Source organism: Bos javanicus, chromosome 16 (assembly GCF_032452875.1).
Source record: "Bos javanicus breed banteng chromosome 16, ARS-OSU_banteng_1.0, whole genome shotgun sequence".
NCBI classification, from domain to species: domain Eukaryota; kingdom Metazoa; phylum Chordata; class Mammalia; order Artiodactyla; family Bovidae; genus Bos; species Bos javanicus.
In genome coordinates this window covers 31,082,122-31,104,127 of record NC_083883.1, presented here as the reverse complement: position 1 = coordinate 31,104,127, position 22,006 = coordinate 31,082,122, and the positions used below count along the sequence as shown (strand labels likewise).

The window sequence follows — 22,006 nt, the reverse complement described above, 5'->3', positions numbered from 1 at the left end:
ATGACTATATATTTATTGATTTCACCATTCCAAAAGCAAAATACATACAATATTTTGATCAAAAAGGACCCTACAGATTTTCTAGGTTAAACATCTTGTTCTAAGGAAGGGGGAAACAGATTTGTCAAATGATTTTGGGATGGATTTTGTTTTGTTTAAAAAAGTAGACATCGAATCAAATCTATAGTTGTAAAGAAAAGCAATGTAAATATTTTCTTTCTTTAAAATATAGCCTTTGTGCACTTGAAAAAAATTGTTTTTCATGAATGGTACCCCCCAAAAGTCATAGATTTTCTTCCAATGAACACTAGTAATATTTGCATAAACATGGTACTGAAATTTAATTTCTTCTTAAAAATTGTTTCCCTTTCTACCTCTCCCTTTCTTTTAAAGCTACTTTAAATTCTGTATGTTTTAATTAAAGCTATCATGGTTATGGTTTCTCTGTTTCTTAACCCCAAAGACCGCTATTCGTGATGGATCCTGAAATTCTGCTGGGTGAGCTACAGGTTGTGTGCTTACAAATCACTGCATTTTTCATTTTCAATCTTTGATTCCTCAAGACTCATGCTTGCCTTTGAGCATTGTTATACCAAATTATAGGGGGCACAAAGTAATTTTTATGCTTCTTTTAGTCAACGGTGTTGTAAGTATTGCTCATGAGTCACAAATTTTCCACTTGCCTGAAGCTTCCTGCCTCTAAGGAAGCCGTGTTAAAAGTTGACTCTGCGGTGTTGGAAAAGTGATGGAAATGCAAACAGTCAAGTCTGATACCCTACTGAGGGAATAGGTCACCCATTTTAATGCATGTTTTGTGCCTCTTTTATAGGTGGATTCTCAGCCGTATCTTTTCTTGTAAGTTTATTTTAATCCCATTGAATTTGCATGTGCTATGTTAACTGTGATGTTTACATGGTGCTGGGTAAGTTTTCAAGGCATTTTAAATTTTTAGTTGAAACCATATCTCTACATGGTTTAAATGATAAACTATGGGGATTTTTTCCCCCTTTTTCCTTTTCTATCTTTACTCCTTCTTGGGTCCTCTGTATGGCATTTTAATAAATTTTAGTAGACTTGTTGGATTTTATTAAAGAAAAGCATAGGTGACATGGTATTCATTTTTCACCGTGAAATGCCTGAAAACTAAAACAAGATGTCAACTGGGATGCCCTAAGAGGAAAATCAGCAGTGGAATGCCCGGAATAAAGTTCAGCATGCCCAAGAGCATTCTTCTCCAAATAAGTTTGCAAATAAGTTTAGCGACTAAGTTTGACTGTCAAAGATCTGTAGGATTTAGGAGTGAATTATTTATTAGCAGACCACATAATTCTTATTTAGCGAAGAAAACAATATAGAACTTTAATGAAACCAAAATTGCATCTTTAAGAATCCAAATTGTATTTCTCAAGTGGTATTTTTCAGAATAGTTTTATTTTATTTCAGTTCCCCATCATGTCTTCATGTATTTGTTCATCCATCAAATACTTATCGAATGCTTTGGGCTAGTCTTTACTTAAGGCACTGGGAATAGAGATCTTGGTAAGACCATTATCTGTGTCTCAGCAATGAAATCAGGACAACATATTTAAATGGCAAATTACTCTTTGTTTGAAGTATTTTTTATTAAAAATCCTTTAAAATCAAAGAGAACTACAACCCTTTCTTTTTTTTGGCCGACCATGCAGTGCAGCATGCAGGATCTTAGTTCCCCAACCAGGGATCCAACCCTCACCCCCTACAGTGGAAGCAGAGATTCTTAACTCTGGATCCCCAAGGAAGTCCCTAACTCTTTTTGATGCATCTTATTGATAATTATGATGAATGCTCAGTTCAGCATACTAGTCTGTCATAGGAATATTCTAGTTTCATATTCTGGTTTTGGTCAAGCAGATATTCACTAGAATTGGTTGGGTCACAGACTTATTTCCTGGAGTTGGATGAAAGACACTTTGAAAGAAGGCCTGGTTAAAAAAAAAAAAATCCTCCTGTCAATGCAGGAAATGTAGGTTCAACCCGCATTTCTTCTGGGTCAGGAAGATCCCCTGGAGGAGGAAATGGCAACCCACTCCAGTATTCTTCCCTGGAAAGTTGCATGGACAGAGGAGCCTGGAAGGCTACCGTCCATAGGGTCTCAAAGATTTGGACATGACTAAGCAGCCTGCATGACATGGGTTACATTTGGAGTGTTTTTGAATGACCCCTCTATAATCTCTCAGATTTCTTTTGTTCTTCTGATTCTGCATTCTCTTATTTTAAAGAGTCTAAATTTAAAGTTAGGTAACTACTCTTCATTACCTTTGTCACAGATTGTGGACATGAAAGTTTAGTACAGTCGGTAAATTTCAGATATTAATTATAATACAGTGAGTGCTTTGGTTAAGAGTGAATGACGAGGCACAACCTCATTACCTATGTTCCCCCAGCACTTAATGCTTCTGTATTGTAAGGAGGTTTTTAGAGTCTTTTCGGTGATTAGTGCAGCAATCAATTATGTAATCTTTTAATTCTATCTCAGACACACATACATCACCTCATCAACGGACCAGCTTTTGGAAAAATAGACACTTGGTAAATCTTTAATAAATAAGTCTGAGGAGCTGTCCCTTCAGCAGGGTAGACTGTGGAAATCAGGTAGGGATGGACACACCAGAACTACTGTGTAAGAATTCTTGTCTTATTGAATTACTGTGTTCGGAGATTAAAAAAGAAAACCAAGTGTCTTTCAGTTTGAAGGTCATGAAGATTTCAAACAGCGAAACACAGTCCTACTAATACTGTAAGACTTAGATGGAGTCACGTTGCAGGAACATTAAAGGACAAAGTGATGTGTGAAAAACAACTTTGGCCGACTTGGGTATAATTCCAGCTGATTTGGAAACCAGTTGTTATGTAGACGAAATTTCAGTAAGTCGTTTGATGACAGTTGGAGTTCCTTAAAAACCCAGTGCCTTTGTTCAAAATCACTTCCTTCCTTTGCTACTTCTGCTAGCACATTCCAAATCGGCAAAATATCAACCTCCTAGAGAAGAGGAGATCTGAGACAGTAGCTCCCAACTTCATGTCAGCCCTCAACTCCCCACAGACCATCAGGGGCTCACAGGCCATTAACACCCTGAATGAACCACATCCCATTCTAGACCAGCCTCAACACAAATGCAGTGGGGTCAGTCCCGCCAACATGTGGTTTAAGGCAGCATTCTCCTGAGAATTTCTTTGAATATGTGAAGCAGTATGTTAAAAAGTACTGAATTTAGATGGAGAAGGTGTAAATGAATCCTGATTTCTAAAGTGACGCTTTGCTGTCTGTGCATCCATGACAAAGACCTTAAACTATCCAAGCTTCTATTTCCTCACCTGTTGTGAAGATTATGTGTAAAAATATGTAGTCAACCTTTAACTTCTACCAAATATTTGCTATTGCTAACACTTTGCTGGCCATCAGATGATTGGTTGAAGCTGTGTAAATAACAATATGTGACAGTATAGAACAGATTTCTTCATCATTTTGGATGAGCTGTTCTGCACAAATATCAGCTACATTCGATCATTGTATTAAGATTTTTTTTAAGTTGCTGGTCCTTGCTTTTTTTTTAATGTTAGTCTGCCTAATATATAATTTCATATGCGTGTGTGCGTGCTCCATTGCTTCAGTCGTCCCAACTCTGGAGAACCCATAGGGATTCTCTAGGCAAGAATACTGAATTGGGTTGCGATTTTCTCCTCCAGGGAATTTTCCCAATCCAATGACTGAACTCTGACCTCCAGCAGCTCCTGCATTGCAGGCAGATTCTTTATTGCTGAGCCACAGGTAAAGCCCAATAGATAACAATCTATTTTTCTCATTTTTTTCAACTGTTTCTCATTTTTTTCAACTGAAGAAAAGAAATTATCCTTTATGACACAACTGCAAGCCATGTAAATAAAATCTATTCTCCAGCCCACTTTAAAATGTTAACATGGATAATTAGACGGCAAATAAAACATAATTGAGATCTGAAAGAGAAACAAAACATTTCCAGCTTAATGAACCAGAAGAAAAAAAAAATTTTACACCATAATTGCGGCTATTATCTGAAATGCTGGCAGCAAGTTGATAGAAAGGGCACTCCAGACAAAGGAGGTTAATGAATGATGTTACTATTTGCACAGAGTTGAGAAGCCTGCGGCCTTGAAATAGGAAAGGGTTCAAGGATCCATTACAGCATCTATTACCCTGTATTCCAATTACTCTTTATAAGTTATCTTCCTGACTACACTGTGAGCTTTATTAAGGCAGGGAAAATGTCTTTGTCATTTTTTTTTTCCCCCACAAAACTTGGCAAGGTACCTAGCATCCAGTAGATATTTACTTTTTTTGAATGGATGAATTAATGAGTGAATATACTTTTTCTTCTGCCCATGGAGTTAGGATAACAAGACAAAAAAAGGTAAAGAGATATCTATTAATAAAAACAAACATGGGACTCTTCCATTAATAATAGTTAGATTCTGTGAGAGATGGGTTTTATTAATAATTTACAACTCATATTGATGCAGCTGGATCAGACCTGGAGGAGACCTACCTCCTAACGGACAATGCAGACGCTATCAGAGCCGTGGCAGGCCCTCTGCAGAACCCTCTTCAAAGTGACTCACAGTTCTCCCTGAGGAACTCCTTGGGTGTGGTCTGTGCTGAGGAACTTGATGATTTCTAACCAAAGACTTGGTTCAATTAGAGAAGTCCTCCTATCTATTACCATTTTAAATCTGCAGTGCCCTGAGAAGTTTTAGACAACAAAAAGATGGCAGAAATCTAAAGCTTGCAATGATTCCATAAACATGGGTATTTTAGCTTTTTTTGTGGGGTGCGGGGGATAGAGGCAGCTGATTGTCTTTCCTAAGAGAGTGAGCAGTGAAAATGCTAAACCCTTCCCACCTATTGACAGGTTATCATCCTCATGTCACCGACTTTTGACTCTCCTGATCCCCTACTCCCTAACCTAGGGGTTTTTTTTTCACATGGACCAATCTGATAACTTTCTGAGTTTTTCTGAACCCACCTTGTCTTAACATGATAGAGTCCTCCATCCAAGCTGCAAAATTTTCCTCTGGTCTCCCTACAACATGGTTTCACTTTCATTCCCTTCCAAAGCTTGTTCTTGCCTGTTGTCACTTTTTTAAATTACGCAATTCTTTTTTTTTTTTTTTAACATGGTTCCTATCATTTTCATCCCACCTGATTCATTACTGACTTTTAGCCTTCTGAGACGTTTGCTTACCCTCTTGGACATTGACATACTTGCTGGCATTTACACAGCCAACTATTGAGCTTGTTTTTGAAGCTGAAAAGAAGGGTGATGAGAGAGATGGCACCTGGCTGACAACCGCTGCATACCCTCCCAGGGTAACAGCAGTATGAGCCTGGCTCTATTCTTGCCCTTGGAAGTTCAGAAACATGGCCATGTCAATTCTTCTTCAGTTTCTCAAGGAAACTGACTTGTAGAAACCATACTCGTACGAAATTAATGTTGTCGTTCAGTCACCTAGTCATGTCAAACTCTTTGTGATCCTATGGACTGAAGCACGCCAGGCCTCCCTGTCCCTCACCATCTCCTGAAGTTTGCCCAAGTTCATGTCCACTGCATTGGTGATGCCTTCTGTCTAGCTCATCTTCCGACACCCTTTTCTCCTTCTGCCCTCAATATTTCCTGCCATCAGGGACATTTCCAAGAGTTGGCTGTTCGCATCAGATAACCAAAATACTGGAGCTTTAGCTTCAGCATCAGTCCTTCTAAGAAGTATTCAGGGTTGATTTCCATTAAGATTGACTAGTTTGATCTCCTGGCTGTCCAAGGGACTCTCAAGAGTGTTCGAAAGCATCAGTTCTTCGGCACTCAGCCTTCTTTGTGATCCAACTCTCGAATTCATGCATGACTACTGGAAAAACCATAGCTTTGACTCTACAAACCTTTGTAAGCAGAGTGATATCTCTGCTTTTCAACACACTGCCTAGGTTTGTCATAGCTTTCCTACCAAGAAGCAATTATCTTTTGATTTCATGGCTACAGTCACCATCCACAGTGATTTTAGAGCCAAGAAGAGGAAATCTGTCATCACTTCCACAATTCCCCTTCTATTTGCCATGGAGTAATGGGGCCGAATGCCTTGATCTTAGTTTTTTTTTTAATGTTTAGTTGATCTTAGGTTTTTTTAATATTTAGTTTTAAGCTGGCTCGTTCACTGTCCCGCTTCATCCTCATCAAGAGGCTCGTTAGTTACTGTTCACTTCTGCCATTAGAGTAGTATCATCCACAACAACCTCAGGGTTGTTGATGTTTCTCCCACCTATCTTGATTCCAGCTTGTAACTCATCCAGCCCGGCATCTCATGATGTGCTCAGTGTATAGGTTAAACAAACAGGGTGACAGCAGACATTTATAAACCCAAATTCTTATGTCTTCATTTACAATACATTGCACTGGTGGATACGTTCTTGGATCCCTGTAACTCATATCCAGAGCATTGTCTTTTCTGATAGTGAGGTACCTGGGAAATAGAATAATCAAAAGATTACTTGGTGAACATGAAATAAAAGTTTAGAAAGGGGTGTTGTTTTGGGAGAGATCTCATCCAGGCCTGGGAAGCATGATAACTCATAATAGCATCACAACAGAAGAGTCGTGTTGGATAAACATGCCCAGTTCAAGTCCTTGACTTCCTTTCCCACCCTGGGTTCACCATCGCCAGTCTGAGTACAAGGTCAGTCCAGACAAAGCCCAGTAGAACAGATCAGGATTTTGCTGATGAAATCATCAGTCTGGTCTCCTTGAGATTATTTCTAGGTCACTGTGAGTAGTATATTAGGTGTTTCTGCACCTCTCAACCAAACGTTTATTCACACAACCTCTTAATTCTTTTCCACTGATTGTCATGTCTATTCAGGATATGTGTGAATTTCATTTGTTTAATTTTTTGGAGAGCAATCTTGTTTCCCTTATTTATATTTTTTAATTGAAACATAGTTGATTTACAATATTATATTAGTTTCAGGTATTTGGCATAATGATTCAATATCTTTATAGGTTATACTCCCTTTAAAGATATAAAAGAATGACTATATTTCCCTGTGCTACATAATATATCCTTGTTTCTTATCTATTTTATATATAGTAGTTTGTATCTCTTAATCCCACACCCCTATCTTGCCCCTCCCCCCTTCTCTCGTCCCGCTGGTATCCATTAGTTTGTTTTCTATATTTGTGAGTCTGTTTTTGTTTTGTTGTGTATATTTATTTGTTTAAAAATTTTATATTCCATGTATAAGTGATATGTATAAAATAACGATATTTATCTCTCTCTAACTTATTTCATAAAGATAATACTCTCTAGGTCCATCCATGTTGCTGCAAATGGCAGAACTTCATTCCTTTTTAGGATTCAGTAGTATTCCACTGTGCATGTGTATGTGTATATATCACATCTCCTTTATCCATTCATCTGTTCTGTCGATGGACACCTGGGTTGCTGCCATATACTGGATATTATAAATAATACTGGTATACACTTCCATATATTGACTGTTGTAAATAATACTGCTACTGGGGTGCATGCATATTTTCAAGTTGATTTTTTTTCAGATATATATCCAGCAGTGGAATTGCTGGATCATCTAGTAGTTCTATTTTTAGTTTTTTTGAGGAAATCCCATGCTGTTTTCCACAGTGGGAATTTCAAACCCAGGTCTCCTGCATTACAGGCAAATTCTTTACCATCTGAGCCACCAGGGAAGCCCCACTTTCCACAGTGACTGTGCCAATTTACATTCCCACCAACAGTGTACAAGCGTTCCCATTTCTCCACATCCTCCCCAACATTTGCTATTCATAGACTTTTTGATGTTAGCCATTCTGGCAGATGTGAGGTAATATATCATTGTGATTTTGATTTCCTTTTCTCTAAAAATTAGTGATGCTGAGCATCTTTCCAAGTGCCTATTAGCCATCTGTATGTCTTCTTTGGAAAAATGTTTACTCAGGTCTTCTGCTCATTTTTTAATGGGATTGCTTGTTTATTATTTCCCTTATTTTAATTTCTTGGACAATATCTTGTTCTCACCTCCATGAATTACTATGTACCAACTTCACTCTTCTTTTTTTTTTTTTCCAACTTCATTCTTCTGTAATTCTAACAGAACATTTGTAATAGCCATTGTTTTCCTCATATAACATATGCCCTGTGAAATGATGGCAAGGAATGGGAGAGGGAAAGCACAATGAAGAAGAACATTCTGAAGAGCTGTTTGCTGAGGCCAGCAGCTCATTCCTTGAACGCTGGGAAGATAGTGTGGTATATAGCAGGGTGACCTGCATTGGAATCCTGTCTCTAACACTCATGACCTATGAGACTGTGAGTGTTACTTGATCTTTCTAAACCTGTGCTATTATAAGTGTGATCTCAAGGAAATATGGAGCTAGTGCCAGAAGATAGAATCATCTCTGTCACTAAGCACACTGGCTTTTTCTTTCAAAGGGAAACTTTCTCAGTGGAGGAAGCTGTGCATTAATTTACATTCTGGTTCAGGCTCCTTGTCAATAGAAATGGAAAACAGCACCAACTTTATGGGAATAAAATTAATGATGATACAATATACATGCCTGGAATGCTAGGTGTACAGTAAATAATGGTTTGTTATTTTGTTATTATTGTTGCATAATTTAGCACTAGCAACAAACTTTTGCAGCAAGTATAACCCAGCAACAGCCTCACAAACAAAAGAGAAGCAAGAGCTGAGGATTTTATATCCTGCCATTAGCTTCATTATTGCAAGCCTTACCTCTCTAGGCATCTCATCTGTGGAGTAACAGTAGTGCCTACTTCTTAGAGTTGTTATAAGAACTAAATTACATGTGCTATGTAAAACACTGAGAACTATGCCAAACACATGGTGGGTATTCAATAAACATTAGTGTCCTTTCCTTCCTTCATTTCCGCCAGCTTTGAGGATACTTTTAAGAATAGTGGCATAATATTTAGGGGAAACTGTAACCATATACAAACATTTCCTAAGGTAACAATAACTCCAGAACTCTAGAAAATAATTAAAGATAGGAGTAATGACATAGAAGGACCCCACTGGTAGAAATAAGAATATTATATTACAGTATTTTCTTTAAATTAACTCTGTGAAAAGCATAAAAATTTGAACTCTGGCTCAATCCAGTCACCAGTCATATTGGAAACAGTGAGACTTATGCTTAGTTGCTCAGTCATGTCTGACTCTTTGTCACCCCATGGACTGTAGCCCACCAGGCTCCTCTATCCACGGGGATTCTCCAGGCAAGAATACTGGAGTGGGTCGCCATGCCCTCCTCCAGGGGATCTTCCCAACCCAGGGATTGAACCCAGGTCTCCCACATTGCAGGCAGATTCTTTACCATCTGAGCCATCAGGGAAGCCCAATGTCTCCTAAAGAACTCTCTTCTGAATCATGGGCTTGGACTTCCTGGCAGTCCAGTGGTTAAGACTCCACTGGACAATGCAGAGGACACAGGTTCAATCCCTGGTCTGGGAACTAAGATCCACATGCCGTCAGGTGCAGCTGAAAAATAAAATCCAATTTTTGAATTATATTTTTGAACCACAGGCTTTCTTTCCTGACAGAGCTGCTCTTTTCTCTGCATGATCCCCAAGGTGACAGATTCTTCCCAACTTCTCAAAGGTCTCTCACCTCCCCTATGCCTTCTTGCTATTGAGTATGGGGTCACTGAAAAAGTCAAATTACTACTCTATTATATAATATTACTATCAATTACATACTAACAATTGTGGTTCTGTTAATATAAATGTACAGAAGGTACATTTTATAACAGTTAAATGTACAGGGAATCTAAGCAGTTCAGCTTCAGAATTCATTGCTTCAGTAGTGTTTCATGCCATAAAGAGAAGTGGTATTTGTGTTTTATTTTTTTATGTGGCTAGGTTTCAGTTATTGGAAGCCAAATGAATGAATAAGCTGTTGACATAATACAACATGAAAAGCTCTTTGCATTAAGAATATGTCTCACCACTTTTATCCAGTAACGTCCTGCTTTTGCTTAATTTTATTATTTGTGATCTTTTAGGAGAAAGACAAAATTGATGTTTGAATATATAACTAGGATGGATTCTTGAATGAGATTCAGATTTGCTACCCTTTGTAATTACACATAATCCTTTTAAAATAATGCTCCCAAGCCAGAAACATCCAAGCTACAGGGTTTTGCAAAGGTTATCAATATTTTATTGCTCCTATGGCTCTGTCACTTCCCAATTGAGTACCTTTGGGCTACTTAATCATGCCATGCCTCAGGTTCCTCATCTGCAAAATGCAAAAAGACAATAGTTTTAACTTCTAGGGTTATTGTGAAAATTAAATGATTTTAAGAGTATTAAAAACTACATACCTTCTCTAAAGTTTTATTCACTGCTTGTCTCCAGCGTATACAAGATACTTGATGACTATTTGTTAAATGCATGATTGAATAAGTGATATTTCTTTTAGTCTGTATGTTTAATTCAGCTTACCCACCCACCCACTCACCCACCCACAGTATCTGTAACTTCTTTCTGGAAATTAGTGCCTTTCTCAACTAAGCTGAAGAAGATCTGGAAAAAGAATTTGACCATACCTGGGTCATACTTTTGAAGCAGAATATACCTACCACCATTCTCTAGGGGTTTCCCATTGCCAGCTTTTATCACATTCCTGGAATCCTGGTTAAACACTGGGTTTACTGTACTGTAGTCAATGTTTATCACATGCTCAAACCTCAGGCCTTCTTTGGAAAGAGGCATAAGAGAACATAGGCAGTCTCCAATACATTGAAATGAGTTAACATGGCATTGCTAATTATTGTTTAATTCATTGGTAAGTTCTGAAAGATCATCAAAAATTGTAAATTGTAAATCAGTCTCTCTGGATCAAGAGACTGGTCATTTATTTTAAGAAAACCTATATAATATCCTCAATGATAAAAACAAAGAAACCTAAAAGTCAGGATAAGTGTAACACATGGGGCTCTGCTAAGTCCCTAAGTAGTCCCAAGAGGATGGTCATTCAGTTTTATAAAAAGTCCTGAAGTCCTCCATTTTGCCATCTGTAGAACATCTGTTCCTAAATACAGGGGCACCAGCACATGAATGAACAAATGACTTTAATTTGTCCTCATCTGACCAGACCCCCCTCGCTCATCAAGCCAACCCAAAAGTAACAGAAGGCACTGTCCTGAATTTCCCTGAGAACCAACAGCATCCAGAACTGTTAAACCAGGAGAACAAAATCCCCAAGTATTAGCATCCACTCTCCAAGCACATTGCTGAGAGGCTTAGAGCCAAAGACAGGAAGAAGCAATGCCTGTCAGCTGTTTCAGAGAAAGGCTCCAAAGTGATCTCTTTCATAGTGCTGGAGAAGATCCATGACCCCTCTAGTGGCACAAGATAGACCTCCAAACAGGCGAGTACCGTTACACAATGCTGGTTACACTATCACACCACTACCACTTCAGCTGTCATAGGGCAGAAAAGAAAATCCCTGTAACTGGAAGATGAGGAACAAAGATTAAGGTAATATAAGATTCTGGTTGTTCTATCCAATAAACAGGATTTCAAAATTGGGCTTCTACATATAGAAACTATGTGCGTCTAGAGCCTTAAAATTCATACAACTTCCTCTAAAATAACCACTGATGAGATCATCTGTAAAAATGTGGAATCTGGGTTAGATGACCTCTATAGCCCCTTTCAGCTCTAACCCCTGTGAGTCTCACCATCTCTGTGTTCTAATAATATGGGTCTGCTTTTTTGCTTATTAAGTATTTAGAAAAATAAAAACTAAGAAAGTCAAAAATTAGCAAATATTATGTGACTGGGTGGAACTGGGCAGCAGACGATGAGATGATTAGATGGCATCATCAACTCAACAAACATTATATATGCATTTATATATAAATGTTATATATATATAACATGGATGTTATGTATGTATAACATGGATTATATATATGAACGCCTGGTGGGCTGCCGTCTATGGGGTCACACAGAGTCGGACTCGACTGAAGTGACTTAGCAGCAGCATACATAATTTTATTTAGAAGCAGAAGAACCTCTTTACACAGTGCTTTTATACACTTAAACTCCAAAGTACATGGGTGCTCACTTGAGTCCAACTTTGCAACCTCATGGACTGTAGCCCACCAGGCTCCTCTGTCCGTGGGATTTCCTATGCAAGAATACTGAAGTGGATTGCCATGCCCTCTTCCAGGGGATCTTCCCCATCCAGGGATCGAACCAATGTCCCCTGCGTCTCCTGCATTGGCAGGCAGATTTTCTTTACCACTGGACCACCTGGGAAGCCCTGGTGTTCGGAAAATTTGAAGGCAACAGAACTGGGTGGCAGAGGATGAGATGATTAGATGGCATCATCAACTCAACAGACATGAATTTGAGCAAACTCTGGGAGATAGTGAAGGACAGAGGAGCCTGGCCAGCTGCAGTCCATGGGATCACAGAGTTGGACACGACTGAGCACACATGCACTTTGGAATTTAAAGTGGATAAGACAACAACAACTTCCAAAATTGTCATTCTGCTCAGTACTACTAATCTGTTCATTGAGCTTGCCAATCACCTCTACAGAACAGGAATGATTTAGTTTTAATCCAAATCGATTTTATTTTGCATAAATGACATTTTTTTTCAAGATCTGCCCCAGGCCTTTAATCTGAAAGGATGATCCCCCATATTTATATAGCACTGTTAACTCTCAAAGACTATTCTTTTCTAATATCTGTCTAGAGTGTAAGCTCCATGAGAGCATGATGGTCCAGCACACGGTAGGTGTCAAATAAGTATTAGCTGAAATGAATGAATGTGATACTCACAACAACTCCGTGGGTAGACAGGGATCTCCTGGCTAAGGGTGTATCTGCCAGAGGTGGGAACTGAGGCACAGGATCCAGGTCAGGAAACCAGCCAAAGTCACATAGGGGCCAAAAGTCAACCTTGAGTGGATCCTAATTTAAAAAAAAAAAAAAAAAGCTGTGAAAGATGATCATGAAACAAATGGAGAATATTGAATATAGGATGGGTATTAGATAGCATTATGAGACTATTACTTTTCTTAGATGATAATGGGGTTGTGATTATTTAAGATAATGCCCTCATTCTTAGGAGATACATACTGCAATAGCTGAGTGCCAAAGAATCGGTGCTTTCAAACTATGGTGCTGGAGGAGACTCTTGAGAGCTCCTTAGACAGCAAGGAATCAAAGCAGTCAATCCTAAAGGAAATCAACTTTGAATGTTCATTGGAGAGGCTGATGCTGAAGCTGAAGCTCCAATATTTTGGCCACCTGATGCGAAGAGTCACCACATTGAAAAAGACCCTGATGCTGGGAAAGATTGAGGGCAGGAGGAGAAGGGGATGACAGAGGATGAGATGCTTGGATGGCATCACTGACTCGATGGACATGAGTTTGAGCAAGCTCTGGGAGAAAGCGAAGGACAGGGAAGCCTGGCATGCTTGCAGTCCATGGGGTCGCAGAGTGGGACACCACTTAGAACTGAACAACGATAACAATATGTTGAGGCAGTATCATGATATCTAAAACTAGCTTTCTAACTAACATTTTTACCGGTTCAGCAAGAAAAAAAGATACAGCAAATATTGCAAAATGTGAATATTTGGTGAATCTATGTGGAAAGCAAATGGATGTTCTTAGAAATGCTCTTTCAAAATTTTCATTAAAAGTTGGGAGGGGAAGGCAATGAAAGAGGCCACAGGGGGAAATTGTAGATGTGACTATATGAAAACTTTCATCCTTTCTAGCTGTGGTTTATTTGGGTGGTAGGACTTTATTGGACTCTTTCCCTTTATATTTTCCTAAATTTTTCGTATGAGTAGGAATTTTATTTGTAATAAAATATTAAAATTTAAATAATGTAGCAACTACAAGATGAATCTCCAATACCTTTCTAATCTATGGCCATACTACCCTGAACGCGTCCTATCTCGTCTGATCTCAGAAGCTAAGCAGGGTTCAGCCTGGTTAGTACTTGGATGGGAGGCCTTTCTAGAATCACAGTGTAGCAGATTGTATCTTCCAAAGATGGCTCTATTTATACATTTTTCCCATCCTACATGCATGTCTTCCCATCCTACATACAACCTCCTATATGAGATAAGATCTCTGTCTCAAGCTTATGAACCTGAACCTCAACAGGGACTTGTGGCTGCCCAAAGCATTGGAGTCTGGCAGACCATCACTAAGCATATGACTTTGAAGCCCAGCCCACGCAGAAGATACAACCTCCATCTCTTTCTCCTCTCTCTTTAGATACTTGTCCTTAGAACTCAGTCACCACATTGTAAGGAAACCCAGCCCACATAGAGAGGTCCAGTGCAGATATCCTGGCTGACAGCCCCAGCCAGCCCCCAGCCATGAGCCAGCATCAGCCACTGTCATACGGTGAGAGTGGATGATCTCTCAGATGGTTCCAGTCTTTGAATTTTCCAGCTGATGCTCCAGATATTGTAGATCAGAAACCAGCCATCCATTCTGTTCCTGGTCTGAATTTTTGACCAAAGAAACAGTAAGAGGTAATAAATACATTATATAATGCATGATTATAGTGCCTCAAGACACTATGTTTTGGGGTAACATGCAGTCGTCATAACACAGAGGGACAGTAATATCCTCTGATGTGGAAAATGTGTTTGTTATTGATTAGAAAACTGAGTGCCACTGGGAGAGAAGAACTGAAACGCAGTGTGAAAGTGAAAGTCACTCACTTGTGTCTGACTCTCTGTGACCCCGTGGACTTTTAGAGTCCATGGGATTCTCCAGGCCAGAATCCTGCAGTGGGTAGCCATTCCCTTCTCTGGGGGATCTTCCCAACCCAGAGATCCAACCAGGGTCTCCCGCATGGCGGGTGCATTCTTTACCAGCTGAGGTATCAGGGAATCCTGAAATGCAGTGTAAGTTATAATTAATCTTCCTGGCCATCAGTCAACCAGATGTATCCTCTCTTCAGAGAGAAGCATTTAAATGTTGAAAATGAATGTCTGGTTACTGCAGAGAACACCAAAAGAAAGCATCTTTAGAACTTGGATGACTGAGGTTGTCCCTTTTGCCTATAACGTACCACATATCAGATTACATGTTACACAAATGTGCTCTTTGGAAAAAAAAAAAACTTCATTTAAAATCCACTTTTTGATCGTCTTAGTCTTTCTTCCGTTAAAACACAGGTTTTAGTTTTATGAAGAATTCATAATTGTTTGTTTTTCCTATCACATTTCACACATTTTGCCATGTCATTATTTAAGGAAATGATCATATTGTAATACTTCCTCTTTTCAGACAAAGAAATTGTAAACATACCAGAAAAAGGGAACCATAGCTTTATCTGAACACTAATATATTTAGAGAGTCAATACCATGGCCATCCACTTTCTCAGTGACCCAGATGCATTTTACTGTACTCAAGCAAGGTGTTAGGATTGCAGTAAAAAATATATATCTCTCTATATTCATATCTATCTATCTACTGAGGTAAATTTTTAATGGTGACCTGCTGCTCTCTCCAATGCTATTTGTCATACATGTAGAGGTAAAAACAAGTTAGTGCAACAACATAGAACATTACCCATGTTTCACAAATATGTAAAAGGCCCAGGGAACAATCTCCATTCAGAGTGAGCTGCTTGGCTGTGCAGGAAAAAATTTTTTTCTTTTCTGTCCATTAATTCTCAATAGTTCAATTAAACTATCTAGCCTCTGAAGGAAGAAGGCGATGGCACCCCATTCCAGTACTCTTGCCTGGAAAACCCATGGACGGAGGAGCCTGGTAGGCTGCAGTCCATGGGGTCGCTAAGAGTCAGGCACGACTGAACGACTTCACTTTCACTTTTCACTTTCATTCATTGGAGAAGGAAATGGCAACCCACTCCAGTGTTCTTGCCTGGAGAATCCCAGGGACGGGGGAGCCTGGTTGGCTGCTGTCTATGGGGTTGCACAGAGTTGGACACGACTGAAGTGACTTAGCAGCAGCAGCAGCAGCAGCAGCCTCTGAAGAACAGCACAAGGAGCTGTAAAAAAAACAAAGGATCTATGGCAATCTTTTAAACTCAAATGCTTTTATTTCATTTATTATTTTTAAAATATTCATCATGATGGTGAGCCTCCTGACTTTAGTCATGGATTAATACGTATAGGAGGGTTAAATTAGTAACCAAGAAAAGTTATCTACATCAAAACCATGGGGTAAGACTCCTACACAATATATACTTAACTCAGAATTGCCATCTTTAGCTGTATCATCAAAAAAGAAATTGCATACATGTCATTTTTCTAATTAGGAGTAACACTTCATTAGAAGTTGTATATGTGTTAAAAGCCTCCTCCAACTGCACTAACCTATAATTTGTTTCTTCCATTCAGGTGGAAGTATTGTTTTATGTATTTGTAGGTACTTGATAGGGCTTCCCAGGGGCACTAGTGGTAAAAAACCCGCCTGCCAATGCAGGTTAGACATAAGACATGCCAGTTCAATCCCTGGGTGGGGAAGATCCCCTGGAGAAGAGAATGGCTACCCATTCCAGTATTCTTGCCTGGAGAATCCCACGGACAGAGGAGCCTGGAGGGCTACAGTTCATAGGATCACACAGAATTGGACAACTGAAGTGACTTAGCACGGCACAGCACAGGTACTTAATAGGACTTCCCAGGTGGCACTAGTGGTAAAGAGCTTGCCTACCAACGCAGGAGACTTTAGAGATGCAGGTTCGACCCCTGGGTCAGGAAGATCCCCTGGAGGAGGGCATGGTAACCTACTCCAATATTCTTGCTTGGAGAATCCCATGGACAGAAGAGCCTTGCAGGCTGCAGTCCTATAGGGTCACAAAGAATCAGACACGACTAAAGCAACTTAGCACAGCACAGGTACTTAGTAAAAGCTTTCTAAATGAATAAATGCAAATGTTCTACCTTCCTACAATGTGACAGTAAATCTTAATCTCCTTTGTGCTATTCCATCCTCTACCACTTCCATTCCATAAAATGTGGCACAGCTGCTATGTAAACTGCTCATGTTTAAGTGAGTTTCTTCAGCTTTCTGTATACTTACAGGCAGGTTCTGCTTCTCTTTTCCAGACCCTCAAGGAATCTTTTCAGGATGTGTCCCTCCCTCTCTACTAAACTGACTTACTCCCTCTTGTTAACTCTGCTCATAGTCTCTTTGCTTCACACTCAAATTTCACCCATCAGCCTGATCCCTCTGATGGGTAAATGATAACTTCAGGCTCTCTTCCTGGGTGCTCTCTCTGGAGTCCTCATCCCACAGCCCGTTTCACTGCTCCAGCCAGTCCCAGCCTGGGAGGGAAATTCAGGCTGCTTGAACTTCACGGTAGGGGTGATCTGACTACTTGACCATTGGCTCCAAGGTTGACCAGTCTGGTCAGTCAAGTGTCTTCTTCACCACTCCCCTCACTACCCAATTAAAGGAAAAGATCTTATCACAAAGGCAGAGGTATAAAGTAACACCTCAAAGGCACATAAGCTTAGTTTAGTGTCTAACACTGTACTTTGCATAAACATTCATTGTCACGGCAGATTCTGGTAGTGACAATCCTTGTCGCCTGTACCTTTCTAATCTTAGGCAAATCTAAACTTCTCTTTAGGGAAACTTACACCTAATTTCCTTCTCCAGTTACTTCATAGGGCAGTTAAGGTGGGGCAAGAAGCCACAAAGCCCTGTTTAACAAATTAAAGCAGTGTTTATATTATAGGCTTGATCTTTCATAATAGAAGGGAGGCTGCTGACTCATGGTGCTCAGATCAGACTTCCTGCCACCAGCAGGGTGTTCACATACGGTGAATACAGATGAATGGCTTGGGCTTTGCGCCCATCATCACTGGGCCCTGGTGACCCAATAACAGGAAGATGACTGGTGAGGCTGTATAATTGCTTTTCATCTGTGTTCAGTGAATGGCACCATCACCTCGCAAATTACCCAAGCTAGAAATCTGGTTGTCATCCTGAATTCTTGCTCTGTCTCACAACTCACAACTGATTTGTTTACAGAGTCCTGAAGATTCAACTTCCTAATTATCCTTCGAATTCACTCCCTTTCTGTGTTAATACCTCTGGCCATTGATTTAGAGTCCTCATCATTTGTCATCAGATCTGCTGCAATTGGAAACAACTAGTCTCCTTGAGTCTGGCCTCACCACTTCTAAACTGATATCTCTGGCAGAGCGATCTTTCTAAACTACTGACATGATCAGGTTTCACAGCTCTCTCCACTGAGCTTAAAAATCTTTCAACTAGACACCTTGTTGCTTTAGGCTGCAGTTCAAAGATCTTAGCATGGCAAACCATCCCCTGCCTCTTGGCTATATTTCCACAGGCCCTTCATTCCAGCTATATACATCTCATTTCAGTTGCCTGATCGTCTCACTCTTTAACCTTTCATTGCTGTTTTGTGCCATCCCCGCATCCTGAAATGATCCTTCACTGATTTACCTCCCCTACCATTACCTTGGCGTTCATCTATTCACGAAATGCTTACCGAGGCTGACTGTGCCTGATACTCTTTTAGGTGCTGAGCATCAATGACTAATACAGACAAAACTTCCTGACTTACAGAATTTACCGTTATAGTGGTGGTGATGGTGGTAGTGGGAGAGGACAGACAATGAACAAAATAAATAAATAAATTATATTACAGACTAGGAGGAGTAAGTGCTATGAAAAATATTAAGCAGGGAAGAAGGATGTGGTGGGGATGCCAGAGCAGGTGTGGAGGTCAGGTCACTGCAATTTTAAATGGAGTGGTCAGGGAAGGCCTCACTGAGAAGGGACATTTGAGCAGAGACTTAAGGAAATGAAGGAGCAAGCCATGTGAGTATTTGGGGGAAAAGCATTAAGGGAAAAGTGAGGAGGAAGAGCAAAGATCCTGAGGTCAACGCAGCCCTTGAAAATGGGAACTGGAAAGAGACCAGTGTGGTCTGAGGAGAGTGAGCAGGGCGGAGAAGAATAAAAAGGTCAAAGGGAGGCCCCGCCCCTTCCCCCGCCCGGGCGGCCATGGCCATTCCCGGCATCCCCTATGAGCGACGGCTTCTCATCATGGCGGACCCTAGAGATAAGGCGCTTCAGGACTACCGCAAGAAACTGCTGGAGAACAAAGAGATTGACGGCCGTCTCAAGGAGTTAAGGGAACAATTAAAAGAACTTACCAAGCAGTATGAAAAGTCTGAAAATGATCTGAAGGCTCTACAAAGTGTTGGGCAGATTGTGGGTGAAGTACTTAAGCAGTTAACTGAAGAAAAATTCATTGTTAAAGCTACAAATGGACCGAGATATGTTGTGGGTTGTCGTCGACAGCTTGACAAAAGTAAGCTGAAGCCAGGAACAAGAGTTGCTTTGGATATGACTACACTATCATGAGATATTTGCCAAGAGAAGTGGATCCATTGGTTTACAACATGTCTCATGAGGACCCTGGGAATGTTTCTTATTCTGAGATTGGAGGGCTATCAGAACAGATTCGGGAATTAAGAGAGGTAATAGAATTACCTCTTACAAACCCAGAATTATTCCAGCGTGTAGGAATAATACCTCCAAAAGGCTGTTTGTTATATGGACCACCAGGTACAGGAAAAACACTCTTGGCACGAGCTGTGGCTAGCCAGCTGGATTGCAATTTCTTAAAGGTTGTATCTAGTTCTATAGTAGACAAGTACATTGGTGAAAGTGCTCGTTTGATCAGAGAAATGTTTAATTATGCCAGGGACCATCAGCCATGCATCATTTTTATGGATGAAATAGATGCTATTGGTGGTCGCCGGTTTTCTGAGGGTACTTCAGCTGATAGATTCAGAGAACTTTAATGGAGCTACTGAATCAAATGGATGGATTTGATACTCTGCATAGAGTTAAAATGATCATGGCTACTAACAGACCAGGTACACTGGATCCTGCTTTGCTTCGTCCAGGCAGATTAGATAGAAAAATACATATTGATTTACCAAACGAACAAGCAAGGTTAGATATATTGAAAATCCATGCAGGTCCCATTTCAAAGCATGGTGAAATAGATTATGAAGCAATTGTGAAGCTTTCAGATGGCTTTAATGGAGCAGACCTAAGAAATGTTTGTACTGAAGCAGGTATGTTTGCAATTCGTGCCGATCATGATTTTGTAGTACAGGAAGACTTCATGAAAGCAGTCAGGAAAGTGGCTGATTCTAAGAAGCTAGAGTCTAAATTGGACTACAAACCTATTTAATTTATTGTAAGGTTTTTGATGGCTGCATGACATCTATTGGCTTAATTTTAAAAAAGTTAAGGAAAATAATGTATTGGCAATGATCTCATTAATAGCATATGAATAAAAATGTGTATGAATAACATTGTAAAAATTAGTAATTCAGTAATTCTGCTTTTAAGAAGTACAGAGGAAATTTGTATGTTTGTTAATGTTGCATTTATTGCAGCAGAAGTCAGAAGAGTATGTTGAAGCTTTTTGTATTTGCTGTGTGAGTATTTTGTAAAACCTTGAAAATGGTTTGACATAGTAGTACCAGGGAGCATTTCTTATGACTTATTTTATATCACTTGTTTAATTTAGTTCTCCTAAAAAAAAAAAAAAAAGGTCAAAGGGAGAAAGGTAAGGGGAGACCTTGTAAACCACTGCAGAGCTTTCTAAAAATATTTATTTGGCTGTGTCGGGTCTTAGTTGTGGCATGCAGAATCTTCCTTGTGTCATGCAGAATCTTCCTTGCGTCATGCAGGATCTTTCTTTGCAGCACATGGATCCTTTAGTTGTGGTGCATAGGCTCAGTAATTGCAGCTTTCGGGCTTAGCTGCTCCTCGGCTTATGGGATCTTAGTTCCCCAACCAGGAATCGAACCCACATCCCCTATATTGCCCAGCAGATTCTTAACACTCGAATTGCCAGGGAAGTCCCCATGGCATTCTAAGGGAGATGAGGAGCTTATTGGAGGGTTTGAATCGGGAAGTTACACAATGGAAGTATCTCTCTGGCTGCTGAATTGAGAATAGGTTGTAGGAAGACAAGGGTGGAAGCAGGAGATTTGTTAGGTGGTTGCTACAGAAATCCAAGCAAGAACTGCTAATGGCTTGAGCCAGGGTGGGGACAGTGGAAGCCATGAAACAGGGTTGAATTCTACGTCTAGCTTAAAGATAGGTCTGATGGAGTTTGCTGACGGATTGGATGTGGGATAAGAGAGAAAGAAAGGTCACAAGGATGTCATCAAAGTTTTTAGTCTGATCAACTCTAAGGATGAAGTTGCCATTAACTGAGATAGGGCATACTTGGAGGAGCAGGTCTGGGGCAAAGATTAGGAGTTCTGGTTTGGATTTGAAACATCTGAACTTCTTCTGAGTTTCTTCTCCTAAAAGCCTCCCCAGTTCTCTCTCTCCACCTAGAATATGCACATTGGTTTTCCCCTAAATTGGTTTCTATTGCTCTCAGAGCCCTTAGTACACAAAGCAGCACAAACATTTTCTATTAAGCATGTATTGACTCAGATTAAAAAACAAACCAATAACTTCTGTTCTGACTGTAAAGGAGTAATTGAAATGGAACTTGCCCTTCCAGTATAAACAACTAGAAAATGGGACAAAATCAATGAAACAACTGTATTCAGATATTGGGACAATAGGGAGTGAAGAATGTGCCCTCAGAGATGAGGGAAACAAATAAGTGAGCCCCACAATCACTCTAGCTATTAAACTTCTGCTCAGGGGTTGGGAACCCAGTCAAAACCCATGAGATCTTATTGAATTAAAGAGACAAAGACTGGAGTTGTTGGAGGCTGAAGGGGGTGTGGTGGGGGGGTGAGTATTAAAGAGACACCATATAAAGAAAGTGTTTCACAAACATCATATGATATTGCTTATATGTGGAATATTAAAAAAAATGATACAAAGGAACTTATTTACAGAACAGAAACAGACTCACAGA

At 39.9% G+C, this 22,006-nt stretch overlaps 1 protein-coding gene and 1 long non-coding RNA gene across 2 annotated transcripts; one reads left to right on the top strand and one right to left on the bottom strand.

The window, feature by feature from the left end:
- Positions 1-2,568: 2,568 nt before the first annotated feature.
- LOC133227660 (uncharacterized) lies at positions 2,569-15,274 on the bottom strand. Its single transcript, XR_009729903.1, has 3 exons — positions 14,807-15,274; positions 12,897-13,028; positions 2,569-6,525 (listed from the first exon to the last, which is right to left on the bottom strand). It is a non-coding gene; the product is annotated as an uncharacterized LOC133227660 (long non-coding RNA).
- A 3,812-nt stretch (positions 15,275-19,086) lies between these two features.
- Positions 19,087-20,596, top strand: LOC133227659 (26S proteasome regulatory subunit 10B-like). The gene is given in 3 exon segments (XM_061382431.1): positions 19,087-19,450; positions 19,453-19,890; positions 19,893-20,596. Coding segments are annotated over 3 exon segments (1,200 nt in total). The 5' UTR covers positions 19,087-19,101; the 3' UTR covers positions 20,306-20,596.
- The last annotated feature ends 1,410 nt before the right edge of the window (positions 20,597-22,006 follow it).